Source organism: Lucilia cuprina, chromosome 6 (genome assembly GCF_022045245.1).
Source record: "Lucilia cuprina isolate Lc7/37 chromosome 6, ASM2204524v1, whole genome shotgun sequence".
NCBI classification, from domain to species: domain Eukaryota; kingdom Metazoa; phylum Arthropoda; class Insecta; order Diptera; family Calliphoridae; genus Lucilia; species Lucilia cuprina.
In genome coordinates this window covers 39,853,972-39,877,282 of record NC_060954.1, presented here as the reverse complement: position 1 = coordinate 39,877,282, position 23,311 = coordinate 39,853,972, and the positions used below count along the sequence as shown (strand labels likewise).

The 23,311-nt window shown below is 31.2% G+C and overlaps 1 protein-coding gene across 1 annotated transcript in view; it reads left to right on the top strand.

Moving 5' to 3' along the window:
• LOC111681786 overlaps nt 1–22,053 on the top strand; it is a gene marked incomplete at its 5' end in the record, with an annotated part of 93,683 nt that extends 71,630 nt beyond the window's left edge. Inside the window, 4 exons of the mRNA XM_046954092.1 lie at nt 14,369–15,414; nt 17,641–17,801; nt 17,866–19,253; nt 19,632–22,053. Coding sequence (XP_046810048.1) covers nt 14,369–15,414; nt 17,641–17,801; nt 17,866–19,253; nt 19,632–20,168 — 3,132 coding nt within the window. The remainder of the gene's footprint in view (nt 1–14,368; nt 15,415–17,640; nt 17,802–17,865; nt 19,254–19,631) is intronic.
• Nucleotides 22,054–23,311: the final 1,258 nt, after the last annotated feature.

The following is a 23,311-nucleotide window of genomic DNA, read 5'->3' as shown; positions in this document are numbered from 1 at the left end:
TATAGTCTAGTCTATAGTCTAGTCTATAGTCTAGTCTATAGTCTAGTCTATAGTCTAGTCTATAGTCTAGTCTATAGTCTAATCTATAGTCTAGTCTATAGTCTAGTTAATAGTCTAGTCTATAAGTAGTATTTAACTAATACTAAAGTTGCTTTATTTTTATTTGTTATAAAAATAAGATACCACCCTAATGCTGATATTCAAATGTATACAACTGAATAAAATTCATTCATAAGGACTCTCAGTATCTATATCTGAATATTTGTTGTTTAGAACAAAAACAACCATAAATTTCAAACAAAAAATAAACGGAATGGGAAATAAAGGGACGGATAAGTATTTTATATCAGAGAAATGATAAATAAAGAAAAGCAAAAGAAAAACACACAAGGATAAATTCAAATAAAAATAGGAACAGCGAATAAGAAAATTACAATATAAATAGCAAGCGTAAGAAAATCCCAAAAGCTAAAGGTTGCGCCCACACATTTGCACAAAAAGGAAAAGAAAAATTATGAACAAAAAAAAGCAAATGAACTAAACTCAAAAGATACCGAAACAAATACCAATAGACAAATGTGGAGGAAAAAAGTTGTCATCCCTAAACTTTTAGGAAATCAAACGAAAAGGTTACGCATATTAAAGGCGTACTCATACTGAGGAAAGTACAAGTAGATACAAATACAGTGCACATTGATAAAGGTTGTGTTAAAGAGAAATTGACAAAAATTAGGAACTAAGTATAAATACAAATACGAAAGGCAGTGAACAGTAAAAAAAACAAAACAGATATAGGAAAAGGGAAGTAGGTAACAAAAATAATAGCTTAACTAACATGGATTTAAGTAGCAAAACCAGCATAACTTTATAAAAAAAATTCGCAGAATTTATAAAGAAGATACAATTATGAGATGGAAAATACTGAAATAATTCTTCGAATGATTTTAATTAATAAAATTTAAGTTAATATCTACCCTAGGCTATAGAATAGGTGGTAGTCATGACTATAGAATTTATTATATAATAGACCATAATCCAACCAATAATTTTGACTATAGTTTTGGCAAGAACTTGCCTGCAGTCCGTACATTCGACTAGTCTAGTTTGACTATACTTATAAAACAATAAAACTATAGAATATACTATGGAACAGGATGTAGAATAGACTTTAGTCTGGACTATAGAATAGTCTATAGTCTGGACTATAGAATAGACTAAAGTCAGGACTATAGAATAGAGTATAGAATAGACTATGGAATAGGCTATAGAATAGACTTTAGTTTGGACTAAAGAATTGACTATAGTCTGGACTATAGAATATACTATAGTATGGAGTAAAGAATAGACTATAGTCTGGACTATAGAATAGCCTATAGTCTGGACTATAGAATAGACTTTAGTCTGGACTATAGAATAGACTATAGTTTGGACTATAGAAGAGGCTATGGAATAGACTATAGAATACGCTATAGTCTGGACTATAGAATAGAATATAGAATAGAGTATTGATTAGACTATAGTCTGGACTATAGAATATACTATAGTCTGAACTATAGAATAGGCTATAGTCTGAACTATAGAATATACTATAGCCTGGGCCATAGAATATATTATAGTCTGGATTTTAGAATAGAATATAGTCTGGTCTATAATATTTTTATTTTTTCTCTTATGGACTATATAATACTCGATAGTCTGGAGCTTAGAATAGACTATAGCCTGAACTTTGGATTGGTTTATAATCTGACCAATTATATAAAATATATGAAACTATAGTTTAGATCATAGGCTACACTTTAATTCTATAATCCATATATTGTGGACTAGACTATCCCCAAGACTGTAGAATAGATTGTAGTTCAAATTGTTTCATTTATGAAGTAGTTCATCATGAAATCAAGGATTATGGATTGTTAATTTGATTGAATTCAGAGCTGCCTTGTGGTATTATAGGTTTGGACATGAATGAATATACATATGTGAGAGTTTATAAAGGGCAAGTATTTGCCAAATATTTTATTTATGTGTCTTTATAACCAAATTTCTATGTTTGCATATTATAAATGATTTTGGACATGTGTTAATGGGGCGATATATTAAATTTAATTTTCAATCGTTAAAAGAAAAAATCCACAAAATAAATCTGCATATGACAAAAAGAGAATATGCTCACATATATGGAGGCCGTCTGTATGCCCTGCAGTTATGAAGTAATACATATAAATAAACATTTTATCAATATTGTTTGATAGTTAATAATTGTAATTATGTTAATATTACAATCTAAGCGATATTATTTTGAAAATCTGCAGGGTATTATCATATGTATGTTTTAGAATGTTTAATATTGTAATCGAGTGTGTAAGGAAGTGCTTTAATTTTTTTTCTTTTGACATTTGTCTTCTTAAGAAAGAAAAATATTGCTTTAAAAAACGACGTTTCCTTTCATTTGCTGTTTTTGAAAATAGTATATACTGGAAGATATATATGTTTGTACATATGTATATGTATGTGTGTATACGAGTTTAACCAAAAGCCATCTGACACATGTGTGTATTTCATTTTTATTTCCTATCATCCATTACTTATGTGTATTTTTCATTTACCCTACCACCTCCATTCGTTTTCAAAAGGCTTGCAACCAAATTTTTAGCTGTATGAAAATGTAAATGATTGATGGCAACTACTTTTGTCACGGCAAACAAATATTTGCTTTGCTTTCAAAAAATTAAAATTTCGTAAAAGTACTTTTTTATGATGTTAAAAGAAAGAGCAAAAAACAAAAAGAAAATGTAAACATTTTTAAGAAATTAGCAGAGATTTTTTTGTAATTAAAAATACAAAAATATTTAACACTGTTAATGAAGAGTTCTTTATGTCAATAGAGTTAACAGCAGATGAAATAATTATTGGTACATATGAAAAATGTTGTAAAACACAAAAATCGTCTATGTCTAGAGTATAGTCCAAAATATTTTCTAACCTATGATTCAACTAAATTCAAAATAATAATCCAGGCCATGGTCTAGCCTAGGAATATATTCTAGACTATGGTCTGATCTACATCCAAGGCCAATGTACTATAGTCAGGGTAATGGATATGACCATACTCTGGACTAAAGACTAGACTATAGTCTGCACTAAAGAATAGACAAAAGTCTGGACTATAGACTAGACCAGAGTATTCACTATAGAATAGACTATAGTCTGAAATATGGACTATGTTTTAGCCTGGCCTTTATACTACACTAGACCATAGACTAACTATAGTCTGGACTATAAACTAGAGTATAGTATGCTTTCCAGACTATATTATAGCCTGACCTATATACTGGAGTATAGTCTGGACTATAGACCTCACTATAAACTATTCGGTTGTCTAGCACTCACTATTCTTGCATGGGCTAATTAAATGTTGTATTTGGATATAGTCTGGACTAAAGAATAGACTATGGTTTGCGCTACAGACTAGATTATAGTATGCAGACTATTGTCTGGACTTTAGAGTATACTATACACAGAGGAAAAAATTATATACATGAATGTCAGGTATATACATACGCATATACATACGCCTGGACTATAGACTTTACATGGGCTTCAAAATGTAATATTTATAGTCTGGGCTATAGAATAGATTATAGTCTGGGCTATAAACTAGATTATAGTCTGGACTGTAGACTAGATTATATTTTGCACTATGGATTATATGAATACTTTATTGTGTTACACACATTTTTCTACATGGACTACTACTTACAATGTTATATATGTATATTAATGTATATTAAATTTAAATCACAACATACTCACTTTAAGTTACACAATACTGAACTTTATTCTACTATTTGTTAGCAAATAGAATTTTTATTAAATGCCTAATAAGTCCCAATTATCATAAGTACTATTTGAATATTTAAATGACCCATTAAAAAGTAAAATCTCTAAACAAAATATATACAAAATTAAATATTTAATTATTAAACTTCAATATTGTTTGTAAAACTAAAAGAACAAAACATTTGCACAAATAAATTAACTATAGAGAACAAAATAAATTTAAATGTGTAAAATTTACAACATATAATGTGTATGTTATGTGTTGAAAGTAAGTGAATATTTAATTATAAAGTTGAAATACACATAATAAACTATTTAAATATTTATTTTTTCTGCATATGTATGTATGTATGTATATATGTATGTATGTATGTATGTATGTATGTATGTATGTATGTATGTATGTATGTATGTATGTATGTATGTATGTATGTATGTATGTATGTATGTATGTATATATGTATATATGTATATATGTATATATGTATATATGTATATATGTATGTATGTATGTATGTATGTATGTATGTATGTATGTATGTATGTATGTATGTATGTATGTATGTATGTATGTATGTATGTATGTATGTATGTATGTATATTATAGCAACTATAACTGAATTACTTTCATATTACCTGCTGGAAATATAGACATTATACTAGATTATAGACCACAGTATAGACAGGACTAGACCATAGACTACACTACAGACTGGACTGTAGACTAGACTAGACTAGACTAGACTATAGACTAGACTTTAGACTATAAAGTAGACTGTAGAATGGATTATAGACTGGTCTTTAGACTAGACTATAGACTAGACTATAGACTCGACTATAGACTAGACTATAGACTAGACTATAGACTAGACTATAGACTAGACTATAGGCTAGACTATAGACTAGACTATAGACTAGACTATAGACTAGACTATAGACTAGACTATAGACTAAACTATAGACTAGACCATAGACTATACTATAGACTATAGACTAGACTATAGAATAGACTAAAGACTAGACTATAGACTAGACTATAGACTAGACTATAGACTAGACTATGGACTAGACTATTGACTAGACTATGGACTAGACTATAGACTAGACTATAGACTAGACTATAAACTAGACTATAGACTAGACTATAGACTAGACTATAGATTAGACCATAGACTAGACTGTAGACTTGACTATAGACTAAACTATAGCCAAGACTATAGACTATAGCCTAGACTATAGACTAGACTAGTCTATAGACTAGACTATAGACTAGACTATAGACTAGACTATAGACTACACTATAGACTAGACTATAGACTAGACTATAGACTACACTATAGACTAGACTATAGACTAGACTATAGACTAGACTATAGACTAGACTATAGACTAGACTATAGACTAGACTATAGACTAGACTATAGACTAGACTATAGACTAGACTATAGACTAGACTATAGACTAGACTATAGACTAGACTATAGACTAGACTATAGACTAGACTATAGACTAGACTATAGACTAGACTATAGACTAGACTATAGACTAGACTATAGACTAGACTATAGACTAGACTATAGACTAGACTATCGACTAGACTATAGACTAGACTATAGACTAGACTATAGACTAGACTATAGACTAGACTAAGACTAGACTATAGACTAGACTATAGACTAGACTAGACTAGACTATAGACTAGACTATAGACTAGACTATAGACTAGACTATAGACTAGACTATAGACTAGACTATAGACTAGACTATAGACTAGACTATAGACTAGACTATAGACTAGACTATAGACTAGACTATAGACTAGACTATAGACTAGACTATAGACTAGACTATAGACTAGACTATAGACTAGACTATAGACTAGACTATAGACTAGACTATAGACTAGACTATAGACTAGACTATAGACTAGACTATAGACTAGACTATAGACTATAGCCTAGACTATAGACTAGACTAGTCTATAGACTAGACTAGTCTATAGACTAGACTATAGACTAGACTATAGACTAGACTATAGACTAGACTATAGACTAGACTATAGACTAGACTAGACTAGACTATAGACTAGACTAGACTATAGACTAGACTAGACTAGACTATAGACTAGACTAGACTAGACTATAGACTAGACTAGACTATAGACTAGACTATAGACTAGACTATAGACTAGACTATAGACTAGACTATAGACTAGACTATAGACTAGACTATAGACTAGACTATAGACTAGACTATAGACTAGACTATAGACTAGACTATAGACTAGACTATAGACTAGACTATAGACTAGAATATCGACTAGACTATAGACTAGACTATAGACTAGACTATAGACTAGACTATAGACTAGAATATCGACTAGACTATAGACTAGACTATAGACTAGACTATAGACTAGACTATAGACTAGACTATAGACTAGACTATAGACTAGACTATAGACTAGACTATAGACTAGACTATAGACTAGACTAACTAGACTATAGACTAGACTATAGACTAGACTATAGACTAGACTATAGACTAGACTATAGACTAGACTATAGACTAGACTATAGACTAGACTATAGACTAGACTATAGACTAGACTATAGACTAGACTATAGACTAGACTATAGACTAGACTATAGACTAGACTATAGACTAGACTATAGACTAGACTATAGACTAGACTATAGACTAGACTATAGACTAGACTATAGACTAGACTATAGACTAGACTATAGACTAGACTATAGACTAGACTATAGACTAGACTATAGACTAGACTATAGACTACCTATAGACTAGACTATAGACTAGACTATAGACTAAGACTATAGACTAACTATAGACTAGACTATAGACTAGACTATAGACTAGACTATAGACTAGACTATAGACTAGACTATAGACTAGACTAATAGAGACTATAGACTAGACTATAGACTAGACTATAGACTAGACTATAGACTAGACTATAGACTAGACTATAGACTAGACTATAGACTAGACTATAGACTAGACTATAGACTAGACTATAGACTAGACTATAGACCAGAGTATAGACTAGACTATAGACTAGACTATAGACTAGACTATAGACTAGACTATAGACTAGACTATAGACCAGACTATAGACCAGACTATAGACTTGACTATAGATTAGACTATAGACTTGACTATAGATTAGACTATAGGCTAGACTATAGACTTGACTATAGAATTAGCTATAGACTACACTGTTTAAAAATAATTTGACGTCACGCCTACATATAAAATAAGTATTAAAAGTCAAACATCTCACAAAGTGAAAGAGCTATAGTGGGCATGTCACCTCACCATATATACAAAATCTTATTTTTCTGTACCTAAGGAAATATAACAGCTAGAGTCCTAACTTTTTACGGCACTTTATTATTAGGGTTATAAAGCGCATTGGGTTTATAGTTATTTATATAAAATTTCTATTGCAAATCGTCAGTTTTGGCGCGAAAAACTTCAAATTGACATTACTTATCGAAGCTCGTCTGAGATTCTATTGAAAAACTTCATTATGATACATTCGATGTGGTACAAACAGTATAATAAACTTAATATACCCTCCATCTGTTTTTTTTTTTTTTTTCGAGATAGAATTTCACACACGGCCGACTAAGCTTTCATACTTTTATTCCTTAAGATTTTTTTTTCATTATTTCACTTAATTTTGCACTTCAAACATTTGAGTACCGTTTAAAATATTCCCTCAAGCTATATAAAAATGTATGTACCTCATTGGCCTTTGTGCTGGTTGTCAACTGTTGTCTCTTTGGCATTGTGCAGAATTGTTAGATTTTTGTCGTTGTTGGATTTTTTATGGACGCATTTTACCGGTTTATTGTTTGAATGACTTTTTTATACTCGAACTAAAATATATTATAAAAGCTCATCTTTGTCATGTCCTTTTAAAACATAAAGAATATTATACATTGAGAATAAGGACAGCCAGCGAACATCATAATCAACACTTTCTTGTTTTATCATTCACTTTCGGTTTAAGTTCTTTTGTGATTTGTGGCAAATAATTAACTCTTGTTTTTTTCAATTTATAATAACTATATATACATATACATACACACACATATTTTTTAATTCGTATTTCTTAAACAATCTTTTGTTTGCTACATAATATGACAAAAAATGTCCTTAAGGGATTTATTTGGCTCTGTGAAAAGATGTCTACAATGTATCCGAACATGCTGCCGAGATGTTTTTAAAATTGGCTGTTGTGTGTGTGAATGTAACAAAATTGTAAAAATATTTTATGGAGATAAACATATTAATAATTTTTCATTGAAAGAATAAATTAAGGAATAAAGACTCTTAAGTTCAAAATTTAATTAACATTTTGTATTTAAAACTTAAAACCGTACACACGGACAACATGTTTGAAGTACGATTTTTTCTGTACTGAGCCAAGGACGACTTACCATTGCCCCTTATAACAGTTAATATATTGCGAAAACAGAGTTCATCAGTTTATTTAAATGATAACGAAAGAAACAGTATTTTATGACTACACTTTGACGATCTTAAATGATTGGATAAATGTAATGAAATTGGTTGTTATATTTGGTTAGAAAATGGTTTATGGTTACATTCAGAAAAGTTCAACAAAATAGGTCCTTCTTTAAACCTCTTGGTTAATGTTTTAAAACTCCTTTGTCTTAAACATCCGTTCAATAACCTTTCGTTATTTTCTATTCCTTTATTTTGTCATAAAAAACGTATTTTATGTATTTTTTTTTCTTATTTTGTTGGCCTTTAGTTATTTGAGAAGACAAATGTTTCCGAAGGCCAATAAATGTCAATGAACTTTCCTTTATATTACTATGTTCAATGAAACTATAATTTTTAGAAGAAAGACACGTTTAACTAAAGATTTTTTATCTTCACTACAATGGTTTATGTATATATAAATATTTAATGAAATAGTTTCAATGGAACTTGAAAAATAATATTAACATTTGAATTAACATCACAATTGAAAATTCCAATTGAATAAAATTTTTAGACTAGACTATAGACTAGACTATAGACTAGACTATAGACTAGACTATAGACTCGACTATAGAATAGACTATAGACTAGACTATAGACTAGACTATAGATTAGACTATAGACTAGACTATAGACTAGACTATAGACTAGACTATAGACTAGACTATAGACTAGACTATAGACTAGACTATAGACTAGACTATAGACTAGACTATAGACTAGACTATATACTAGACTATAAACTAAACTATAAACTAGACTATAGACTAGACTATAGACTAGACTATAGACTAGACTATAAACTAGACTATAAACTAGACTATAAACTAGACTATAAACTAGACTATAGACTAGACTATAGACTAGACTATAGACTAGACTATAGACTAGACTATAGACTAGACTATAGACTAGACTATAGACTAGACTATAGACTAGACTATAGACTAGACTATAGACTAGACTATAGACTAGACTATAGACTAGACTAGACTATAGACTAGACTATAGACTAGACTATAGACTAGACTATAGACTAGACTATAGACTAGACTATAGACTAGACTATAGACTAGACTATAGACTAGACTATAGACTAGACTATAGACTAGACTATAGACTAGACTAGACTATAGACTAGACTATAGACTAGACTATAGACTAGACTATAGACTAGACTATAGACTAGACTATAGACTAGACTATAGACTAGACTATAGACTAGACTATAGACTAGACTATAGACTAGACTATAGACTAGACTATAGACTAGACTATAGACTAGACTATAGACTAGACTATAGACTAGACTATAGACTAGACTATAGACTAGACTATAGACTAGACTATAGACTAGACTATAGACTAGACTATAGACTAGACTATAGACTAGACTATAGACTAGACTATAGACTAGACTATAGACTAGACTATAGACTAGACTATAGACTAGACTATAGACTAGACTATAGACTAGACTATATACTAGACTATAAACTAAACTATAAACTAGACTATAGACTAGACTATAGACTAGACTATATACTAGACTATAAACTAGACTATAAACTAGACTATAAACTAGACTATAAACTAGACTATAGACTAGACTATAGACTAGACTATAGACTAGACTATAGACTAGACTATAGACTAGACTATAGACTAGACTATAGACTAGACTATAGACTAGACTATAGACTAGACTATAGACTAGACTATAGACTAGACTATAGACTAGACTATAGACTAGACTATAGACTAGACTATAGACTAGACTATAGACTAGACTATAGACTAGACTATAGACTAGACTATAGACTAGACTATAGACTAGACTATAGACTAGACTATAGACTAGACTATAGACTAGACTATAGACTAGACTATAGACTAGACTATAGACTAGACTATAGACTAGACTATAGACTAGACTATAGACTAGACTATAGACTAGACTATAGACTAGACTATAGACTAGACTATAGACTAGACTATAGACTAGACTATAGACTAGACTATAGACTAGACTATAGACTAGACTATATACTAGACTATAAACTAAACTATAAACTAGACTATAGACTAGACTATAGACTAGACTATATACTAGACTATAAACTAGACTATAAACTAGACTATAAACTAGACTATAAACTAGACTATAGACTAGACTATAGACTAGACTATAGACTAGACTATAGATTAGACTATAGACTAGACTATAGACTAGACTGTAGACAAGACTATAGACTAGACTATAGACTAGACTATAGACTAGACTATAGACTAGACTATAGACTAGACTATAGACTAGACTATAGACTAGACTATAGACTAGACTATAAACTAGACTATAGACTAGACCATACTATAGACTCGACTATAGACTAGACTATTGACTAGACTAGACTATAGAGTAGACCAGACTATAGACTAGACTATATACAAGACTATATACTAGACTATTGACTAGACTATAGACTAGACTAAAGACTAGACTATAGACTAGACTAAAGACTAGACTATAGACTAGACTATAAACATGACTATAGACTAGAGAATAGACTAGCCAGTGTTAAGCGTTAGAGTTATTTCCTGAAAAGGGCCTTACGTGAGAACCCAGAATATATATGCTATATAAACTTACTACATTTGAAGTCAGTTCCATAAAACCGAATGCTCATCTATTTAAACTCTGATTAACTACAATGAAATAGAAATATTATTTTTCACTCTTATCTCGTCATAACATTAAGAAAACTTTTCCAAAATGATTGATATCAAATCAAAATGAACCCACAAAACAGTTTGAACTACCAAAGCTAAAAAAGACAATATTTATTACTCTAAAAAAACACACTTTCATTTATACACTACAACATGGAGTGGAAATAAAAAGCTCCATTTCCATTATGATTTATAAACTAATTAATTATTAACACCCAGGACATAAATAAAAATTATTACAGCTTTTGCTGTATTTTATTTCCCGCTGAATTGCCACCACTAATAAATATTTCAAAATAAAAATCCCCCTGTTGTCAACATCATTAATTTTATTACTGAAACTAAAAGTATGACTGTGAACTCCAAAGAGACTAAGAGATGTCATTGTCTTTATGTATGTATATATACATATAGTTTTCTTATATTGATATTTTTTTAATATTTATCGGGAGTCATATAAGTTTATTGTCCTTAGACATTTTGTTTTGATAATTGTTTAATTACTTTTACCACTCTCTATGTGTGTGAGTAAGGATGACTTTCCTGCAGCATTAGCAGTTATCTATGCAGCCCACAAGTTTACAAATGTAGATCTAGTGGGTTGTTTAAAATGTATATCTTTTAAAGTATTTTATACTATTTGAATGCAGATAAATTCAGTCATTACTTTAGTGTTCTTAAAAGATCTTAAAAGAAAGCAATTATAGCCAAGTTACTTAACAGCTATAGCCAAAGCAAATTCAAACAACTTGTAATATTGTATGTAGCTTTATTGGAAGGCTAACTGTAACTGTCAGATAAATCCACTAGATATTAGTAGCCCCTCTGAACTGCAGGTTTTGCCTATGACTCGATGACTCTGTATGTGTTCGGTTTGCCCTTTCTTTCCCACTTAAGTTTAGTGACTAATAATTTATAACAATATTTTATATATTTTGTAGAGTTCATTTCTTTCTTCCTTTCTTTGTGTTTTTTCTTCTATTTTACTTTTGTTTATTTAGGAGGTTTGTTTTCGATAAACTTAATGCCATTTTATGATTATAATTTATATATTTTCCAATGCATTTATATTAGGTTGTTCTTTGTCTGTATAAAATACAATACGTAGCTATCGATAATATGTTGAACTTTGTGTATTTGTAAAATACAAATTTTGTAATACACAATGGACTCACGTCACCCTAACCTGTGCTAATCGATCGAAAACTGATCATACTATTCACCATAAATTGTATATAAAATGAAAAGAAATGCTTAATAAAGCAGTCGACCTAAAAGCCAACACACTAGGGTCCAAGGGCTGACCCGTTGTGTTACCAGAAAGCAAATCATGTGTTGAGCGTCATTATATACCCAATAAAAATAAAACGAAGTACATACAAAAGAATAACGTTTATCATCACTTCAAAAGAAGCAATAAGTGAATTTGTTTACGTTCTGTGGAAGTGAAGAACATAAAAATTACTTCCTGAGAATGACTTCAGATGAAGTGAATTTTGAATCAAATAAAAATAACATCCCTTCTATGACAATCCGTAGTACAGGATGTCATTCTTTCTTCAACTTTTTTATAGTACTTTTTTTTTTTTTTTTGGGGTTGGATATATACATACATACTAGATACATCCAGTGTACTTTGCTGATGATTCATTAAGATTCTAACTTCTTATAGTTTGCATATATACGATTTATTGTATTTAGCATGGATTTAAAAATGTTCGTGATAGTCCGAAATTGGAAAATGGTACCCCCCACGTTTACATGTTCTCAATGTTCTTTGCGCAAATTCTAAGAATTCTAGATTTTATAGTTTCTTTGATATGGGAATTTCTATATTTATTTCATATAGGAGGTCTAATGCTAAACCGCCAATTTATTATCCAAATGTTCACATACATGTTAAAGTTGTGCGCGTTTTCAAGACCCCTTATCAACGTACTTTCAATTTACTCCAATTGTTTACTTTCATGTTAACTTTTGAAAATTTGAAGATTCTAAAAGTTTCGCAGATAAACGATGTTTTGTATTTTATTCCAACGGGAATAGAATACAAACCCCCCTCCTATTGCTAGTCCGCCCCGTTTTTTATACCCTCCACCGTCATCAGTGGTGATAGAGGGTATGTATAAGTTTGTCGTTCCATGTGTAACACCAAGAAATATTCATTTAAGACCCAACAAAGTATATATATTCTCGGTCCTTGTGAAATTCTGAGTCGATTTAGCTATGTCCGTCTGTCTGTGTAAACCACGCTCACGTTAAAACCAAGCCAAGGAGATCAACCAAATTTACCAAAAATATTTACTATTGTCCTAAGCAATTTGGTATTGAAAATCAGCAAAATCGGCTCACGTCGTAAAAAGTTATGAGTAAAAATTTCGGTCTACCTCGAAAAAAATTAAGTTTTTTTTTTGCAATTCTTCAGCGCATTTCTCAGAAACTACACAAGATCAAGTGTGTTGAAAGCCCCCATACAAAGGTATATATTCCCGGAAATTAGTTTATCGTTAAAAACTCCCTCATATATATCAATATAAATACAAAATTTTGTATAAGTATGTCAATATAATACGAAAAGAAATCATATTGCCAAAGAATATTTGTATCGGTTCACAATTGGTCATAGCTCTCATATAAGGTCCACTTCCGAAAATCACTTAAACGCACATATTTCATTGTATTATTAATTTATCTGGATAAAATTCGAATAGAATATGTTTTATGTACACATTAATCAGTACACCAATTTTTTTTTCTGGATCGGTTCAGCTCTTATATAAGGTTCACTTCCGATAATCACTTTAACGCATATATTTCATTGAATTATAAAGTTATCAGGATAAAATTCAACACAAAAACGTTCTGTCATATACGATTCACTTTCGTGTATGTTAGATGTCCCTTGTAGGGTATCATATGGTCGAGCTGTGCATTTGTACACTCCTACTAATTTTTAATTTTGATTGTATTTGTATATTGATGCGTGAATTGCATTTAGTCTCTACGGTACTGATAACTATTGAATTTAATATCTCGCCTCAGGGTAATATTTGATATTCTGCATTTTGTTTATACATATTTAATATATTGCCTATTAACTATAGACAAATTAATAATATAAAATTTCGCATGGCTAGACAGGCTCGTTAAACAGTTTACGCCTTAAGACTGTAATAAACTACACAAACATATAAAATATATTAAAATTTTAAGATTTATTTTCACTAATACACAATATATTTTTGATATATTTTAGGAAGCATATCGACGCTGGGTGTGCAGTACTTTGGTGCCGTATTTTGCTGAGACCAGCGATATTATGAAACCACCAGAAATCTTAACCACCACTATAGAAAGTACCAGTTTGGGTAGTGCTAGTAATAGTGGGGTTAATAGCCCAAACCACTCGTATAAATTACATGCATTAAGTCACAGCAACAGCAGCAGTAGTAACAGTAGCAGCAACAATACCACCATGGCCTCAAACATGACTACCTCTCATACCGCAACAACATTAGCAAACAGCAGCAGCAAAATTAATAACAATGAAACAGATCTGTCATCTGCAATGCCAACAACAAAACAAGCAACATCGAATTTTATTACAAACAGCAACAATAAGAAACATGACATGCAATATAATGGCAACAATTATCAGCAACAACATTTCTATATGCAACAGCAACAACAACAACAGCATCATGTTAAAAGAAGAAACATACAAAAACAACAGCATGAACATGAGCAGCAACAAAAACATCAACATTTTATCAATCATATATTGATTGATAACAGCAGCAGCAACAACCACAATAAAATTAATGACATTCATTATAAAACGATTTTAATTCACCATAAAAATCAACAACAACAACAATTGCATCCCTCTACCATTTCCCAGGCATTAATATTTAATGACATTATCACCCTCAATCCACGGACTACAAGTCCAAGGTATCCTTTAAGAACCAGAACTACTGCACGTCTTCAAAGCTTTAATGCAACTAATGAGGCAGCATTTGGACTTAATTTTCATCACAAATCAACGAATAAAAGACGAAAACGCAGTGATAATTCCACATTAACAACAACTACAATATTTGCTGATGTTGTTGTTAACAGACCATCCATGTCATCAACGCCATCGTTGTCTTCATCATATGCATCGTCGTCATCATCATCATCATCGGTGATGCATCAAGTGCAGAGACAAAAGCAACAATCTTTTAATTTCATATCGACTGCCAACAATGAGGATTCTTTTTATGCCAAGAATCCAGTGATAACCAAATTATTAAAAAGGTAAATTATTTGCGAAAAATTTAATACAGATTACATGCTTATAAAGATGTTGAAAGTAAACCACCCATACATACATAATACCCTGTTTGCGCTGAACGATAATGCATTCGTTAACCTTCTTGAGTTCTTTTTCCTTTGCAGCAATACATTCACTCTCTCTTTGCCGATTATTCACTATTGACCTGGTAACGATACCTTTACAAAAGTATTTGATAAATATCTTTTTAGAGTTTTATATAGGTTTTGGGGTTAAGTAGAACTATTATATTTCGCATTTTTGTTGTAAAACCCCTGATCCGTTTTATGTCTGTGTTTAGAACCTTCCGTTTAGTAACGGAATGCTAGCGATATTTCATTTTGTGTTCCACTTAACCATACAATTCATTGTTTAGACGGTGCCTCAACATTCTGCATCTGGTATGTAATCTAACAAGTCCAAGATTTGTGTAAAATATTCCAATGCCTTTGATAAATTCGTCTGTAAGAGCGACCACTTTAATATGCTGAAAATATTCCAATAGCCTTGTTTGAAGTAGTCCTTGAACACCCTTCAATAGTCTTATACTTATTATACTTTTTGTCTGAAGAGGTCCCCAGTTAATTAGGTTTTATAAAGTTGGTATTTTTTGTTTTCTTAGCGTCCAGCGTCCAGCACCGATCTGCCTTGTTGGACAGATCCTCCATGTAGTGCCTTGATTTAAAGGTCTAGTGTATGATAACACTCATACTTATGTCGAATGTCGAGTGTTTTATGTGATCACCTGCCTTAACGGCTTTAATTCACAGCGGTCTTTTTCATCCACTGGGTACACCTGAGAACGGTAGAACATACCCCTGAATCCTTCAATAAAGTACTCAGGTGGCAATTTTTGTACATGGATGAGTCGGTCCATGTACAAGCACTTTGCTGAAGTACTCGAGCAATCGAATCTCTAATCATAGGCACAAGCATAATGCACACTGCGACAATAAAAAGTAGTCGAATATAAGAGGGATAACCCCAACATCAGGTGAATCAAGCTTCCAAATCTACCGGAATGTGACCACTCTTATGATGCCATGAAAGACTGCATTATTTAAAAGCAATTCCTATAAACTAATGACCCATTACAGTACATTCCTTAACCTTTTTAAGCTCTTGCAACAACACCTAGAGACATATTTGGGTATTCCGAAATACCCGACAAAATGGATCTGGATCCGTCTTTTATGAACAAAGAATGTATGAATTTCAACTGATTCCAATAATTGCCCCGACAATTAGTCGCGTAGCATGAATCAATATTTCCTGTTGAGATGCCAACAGCACAGAGAAACTTTCCTAAAATGTAAAAAGGCATACTAAAGCAGTACTAATCTCCAATATATAGTGACTTTCCCAATTTTTTTACCAATTTTCGCATGAGTTTCATTCCCATGATCATAAAGATTACGAGATGACTAGCAACCATTCAACGTTAACCTGACAATTCCTTAGCACATAACGGCGTCTCACTACACGACCGATAAGAAATACCAATCAGGTTTAGAAATCCAGCATATGCTGCTCTGTACACAGACCTATTCGAGAGAGAATTATCCCACCCATTAGTTACAGGATATATCAGTCCTTAAACCAACATTCTGTCCCCGCGATTTTGGATATTAAACTACAGCCACTACGTGGATCCCGAAGAAACCTCAACCGACTGACCAGCCAATACAACTGGCAATCCGTAGTACCAGATTATTTTGTGCTCTGCTTAGACCCAATCCAAATTATTCCAAGGCGAAGCTGAGGATACTTTTGACATTACCAGTTTATAGTCCCGGCAGACTAGAGGTATTGGTAGCACCTCTTTACCCCTGTATAATAATAACACTAAGGTAGAGATTTCACCAAGGTAACATGCCCCCGAGAGGTCATACTTAGGTCGGTCGGTCTCCAGTTTCTGCAAGCTTAGCATACGATGTCTAATATAATCAAGAATTTTCATATTTCCTGTCCCTATTTTGGTCTTCACCAGGTTAACATATAGTCAAAGTTAAAAAATCTCGCTACATCATGAAGATCGGTAGATAATCAACTCGATCACACTACCACAGAGAATCCGTTTCATGTCGTTATAAGAATTTTACTTTCTATCCATTACTGTCCTCTTTACAAAAGTGCTAGAGAGAGACAAAAAGAACATGATTTTCCAAATTTCATTATATTATCTTGCTAATACGTTTTCTTAATTTCAGATCAAAACGTAAAGAATTTGAATTTCGTAAACGACGAAGAATACGACCCTGCCTAAGTGTGTGCCAAACAGTAGAGCAAAAATGTCCATATCTTCTACCAGCCGATCGAGCGCCCTCGATGCCTACACAATACGCCGGCGAACCAACATTCTTATGTTTAGGTATGATCTAAATTAATAATTAATTTTTAACCATAAAGTAATAAAACTTTTTGGATTATTATAGATTATAATATAGCAGAGACCAAAGAACAATTGGAAAAGGCCAGCCATGGACCCAATGACTGCTGCTATACGTACTGCAGCAATTCAGGCGATGGCATTTGCACGTACTGCAACGATATGTGGGATAAAACTGAAATCGAAAAAGAAGTCGATATTCTAACCGAAGAAAGAGAAACGAAAGTGTTTAATATAACGATGAAGACAAAAGATCGGGGACAAAGTAATGCTAATATCAGAGTAGAAACTAAGATACAGCAAAAAATGGGTGAAGAAAAGAATGGCCTTAAAATGTCCACCGTTGCCATAGCGGTGCGTAATGATACAGCATTCGAAAATGCCACACTTTTAGCCGAACGGCTACAATATTATGCCTTCTGTGACGGAGTCTTTTACTATGACGATGATGCCGACGATATGCCCGAATATCCGAATTCGGAAAATTGTCGCGAATTGCCAGCAGTACAAAGTCGCTGCACCATACCCTACTATGCCACCAATTATATGTCATCGGCCGATATGTTGGGATCGTATCGCAAACATAACGAAGCTCAAAAGCTTTTAATCTGGTTGAGTACACTGCTGTGTCTGTGGTCCTGTTATAGTGCTCGTTCTATGAGAATGAGACGTTATAATGAGGACAAGAAACAGCAACAAAGTGAACAAGAACTAACACATCAAACTCAACAACAACAACTACACAAGACAACTAATACTGCCTATAAGGGGGAAAATATGTGCCAGAGTTGCCAAACTCGCGAAATTATGCAAAATGAGGGAAATTGTGAAAAAATCATTAAATTATGGTACGATGATCGAGAATGTAGAATTATTATAATCTATTGGTTAAAAATTACTAACGTAACGAAAACAACAACAACAACAAAACAACACAAAAAGTCCTTAAGAGCAAATTATTTACTAAAAAGAAATTTTCCACAAATTCTACGTAGAACGAGTGTTAAGTTGAATTTGAAAATTTTAGAAATTCCCTCATTGATTTTGTTAATAAATTATAAAGAAATTTTATTACTTTTATTTAAGAAAAGGCAAAAACTAAGAAAACGAAAAATTAAAAGTTTTCCAACAACAACAACAATGGCACGACGACGACGAATAGTTAAAGGAAAATGTTGGCCCTTGATAAGGGATTTAAAAAGATTCAGAAATATGAAATCGAAACCGAAAAAATGTAGTTTTAAATATAAAAAATCTTATTATTATGATTATTATAATTATTATTATTACTGTAGTTGTAGACAAATATTTAGTTGTAGTTGTAATAAAAATATTATTAATAATTATTATAATAATAATATTAAAAATATGAAAAAGAAATTTAAATATAATTTTAGTACTTGTAATTTTAAAAATACTACTAATAATAATAATAACAACAACAAAAACCATAAGAACAACAACAACAACAAAATGATGATAATGAAAATTAATTATAAGAAAGTTTCTATAATTAAATTTAATACTACTACAACAACAACTCATATATTTATAATAAATTCTTATAATAATAATAAAAACAACATTAGTAACAGCAACAACAACAAAACAAATTATTATAATATTATAACTATTATAATAATAAGTTATAAAATTTATAATAATAGAAATTCCAACAACAAACAAAAACAAATCTTTAATAGTTTTTATTCAATTTCAAATAAAAGTCATTATCATCAAAAACATCAACAACAACAACATCAACATCATCATTATTATTATAATAATAATTATGTTAGTTTTAAATTTAAGCCCAACAACAAGAACAACAACATAATAATCAACAACACCTTAACATTATCAACAACATCATTATCTTCATCATCGACAGCATCAGCAGCAGCATCATTAAGTCAAATTTTTATTACAAATATGATTTTCAAAATCTCGAGTACGATGTTTTTAATAATAATGCATATGTTAATAATGTTAATAATGCCGTTATTGTTTAAGTCATTTTTGAAAATGAAATACAATAATAATCATCATATGAAAAATATTATTATTATTATTAATTCTAATCTTAGTCTTAGTCCAAATACTAGTTATAATAGTAAAAAAACAAATTATCGTTATTTTTATTATTATAATTTCAATATTAACGATTGGTGGCAACGGAGACGATGGTGGTGCCGGCAACGACGACGACCACCACCACATCTAACATCTACAACGTCTCATTATATGCTGGAGAAGCTTAAACATCATTTACTCGCCGAGTCCTTGTTGTTGTGCATGGTGATCGACATAAGCAGTCAAGCGAATTTTGTTCCATATATTTTATTATAGTGCTTTGTTTTATTGTTGTTTTAGTTTTATACTAAGTTTAATTAATTTATTTATATCTTTTTTAGAATTTTAAAAAGTTATTACTTGTTTTTTAATTAAATATTAAAATTCGTACATTTAAATTAAATTTGTTAAACTATTTAGCTGTTATTAGTCACTTTGCTCAAGAATAAATCCGCGGAGTGATGAAGAGACTAATGTGTGTACTTCGAAATAGACTGTTCTGAAAACTATACTGAAAATAATCCATGCCTAATATACACGAAAAATATTGTAGATTATACGAAATGTTTCATGGTTTCGCGCCACGAAATTCTTTCGTAATATATACGAAATTGTACGAAATATTCGATTTTCGATTAAACAATATTTCGTATTATACACGAAAATTTCTTATATATTACGAAAAAAGTAGTTACGAAATTTGTTTTCGTAAAGTTAAGCATGGATTATTTTCAGTGCAGTATAGCGACTGATCTATACGAAGGCTATACAATAGACCAGCCAGGCGACTTATCTAGTCTGTTGAAGTATCTCTTGATAGGTCTGTGCCTATTGACTAGACTACTGACATGTCATTGGACTATTTTATTTAATAATTTATGGACTATTCTATTGAATAGTATTTGTACTAGTCTATTCACTAATCTATAGTAGATAGTCTAGTATATTGCTTTAGTTCACTAATAAATAGACTAGTCTGTTAACTATCTATTAATTCAGTAAACTATATTGTTTACTAGTATTTTGACTTATCTATTGATTAGCTTTTTGAACAAGGCTATTGACAAGACAATTAGTTGACTAGTCAATGATCTTATCAATTGTCAAAGTCTGTGGATTCTCTTTTCTCTTCTATTGATCACTCCGTAAACTAACAAATAGACTGTTATGTGGACTAGTTATTCGAGTGTCGTGTAGATTAGTAATCGAAAATTCTGTGGAATTATTATTCTTTGCAAATGTCTATTGTGTAGCCTATAGACTAGTCTATTTGATTAATGTCAATGTCTGCCAATATTACTACTTACTAATATGTTAATTATATTATTGATTAGTCTTTAGTCTAAGCTATGGACAAGGCCAGTGACTAGTCACTGGACTAGTTCTTTATGTTATGTCGATAGATTCTAATCTATTCCGATCATAATCTATCGACTAGCCTATTTACTAATATGTTAACTATATTATTGATTAGTCTTTAGACTAAGCTATTGACAAGGCCGGTGACTAGTCACAAGACTAGTTCTTTCTGTTATGCCGATAGATTCTTATTTATTCCGATCATAACCTATCGACTAGCCTATTTACTAATATGTTAACTATATTATTGATTAGTCTTTACTAAGCTATGGACAAGGCCTGTGACTAGTCACTGGACTAGTTCTTTTTGTTATATCGATAGATTCTAATCTATTCCGATAATAATCTATCGACTAGCCTATTTACTAATATGTTAACTATATTATAGATTAGTCTTTAGACTAAGTATAGACAAGCCCAGTGACTAGTCACTGGACTAGTTCTTTTTGTTATGTCGATAGATTCTAATCTATTCCGATAATAATCTATCGACTATTGTGTGCACTAGTCTATTCTGGGGACTAGTCTCTTGAGTAGTCATGGACAAGTATATTGATTAGTCTGTGAACTAATCTATTAACTAAGCCAGCGATTAGTCTCTGGTCTAGTCTTTTAAGTAGTCTATATTTACTCCGATTTTAATCTATTGACTAATCTGTGGTCTAGTCGACTGACTTATTTGCACTCTATTGACTGTTCTGAGGACAAGTCTAGTTACTGAGTACTCCACTAGTCTATTGGACAATCTACAGACTTGTGTTAATGACTCATCGATTGGCTATATTATTAACTAGGACAGTTATTCCGATTTTTTACTATTCTATAATTAGGTTAATGATTATTAAATTAATCGATTTATTTGACTATTTAGCAAAACTTAATAATACGGATTAATCACTAGTTCTGTAACTAGTTTCGGAATTAATCTTTTAACTTATTATTCAAATATATTCTATTGTTAGTCTATTGGCTAGTGTGTACAAATCTCATACACTTTTCTGTGGGACTTCACCTGGGAATAGTCTATTAACCAACAGGTAGACTTGCATATACACTAGTCTTAGAACTATTTAACGACAATTCTGTGGACTAGTTTTTGAACTAATCTGTGGACTAGTCTATGAACTGATGTTTCTACTAGTCAATAATTACTACGATAACTAGGCTATGGATTAGTAAATAAAAATTATTATTTTGCTATTCAAATAACTTTCATTACCATGTAAGAGGTTAAAATGTTAAAATTTACTTACACAATAGCATTTAGAGTCATAACATCACCATGTTCAAATGGTGATGTTATTGGAAGCAATTACTTACCACTCTATTAATAAGACGTTATTAAAGTACTTCTATATAATAAGAACTATATATAGTAGACATTGTACCACTTACCCATTGACAAGTGGTTACAATTGCAAGCCATTACCAAGTTTTTGCTGGGCAGTGTTAATAATACGAAATAGTATTTAATTTGTCTTGGAAATACTAAAGTACCTCTCGTGTCTTGAAGTTTCTAAGGAACTTACAATATTTTTGAACTGTTTCATTCCTTTTTTATACCAAATACGTTCATTCAGATTTTGCAAAAATTTTCTCAACTTTTTAAGAATTAGCATTTGACAGATTGTATCTGTCTTTTAAGAGTCAAGTTATGGACTATTTTTATTGCGGTGTAAAATTTCCAGACGATTATATTTATAAGGCAAGCTAGGCCATTGAACCGTTCTATATATTCTAGAACCTTTTAATGTTAATCAAGTAGGCGCAGCTATTAAAGCACCCTTTTTACTGCTTATGAAAATATTGGATATTTTTTTAAATTTTTATACAGTCTACGTTATCCCTTGTCAACGACTGTCCAGTTTACATGTTTAAAATGTTGTTGTCATATAAGAAAGTCAATCGTCACGCCATAGATTATGAAGAGACAGTCAGAAAGCTTGTCCAAAGTAGTCAATGTATGAAATGAAAGGTGTCTACTTTCTAGATAACTTGGGGACGGTAAAGTGGCAACTTTCTTTCCTTTATCATGAAAAAAGGTTACTGAAGCGATGAGT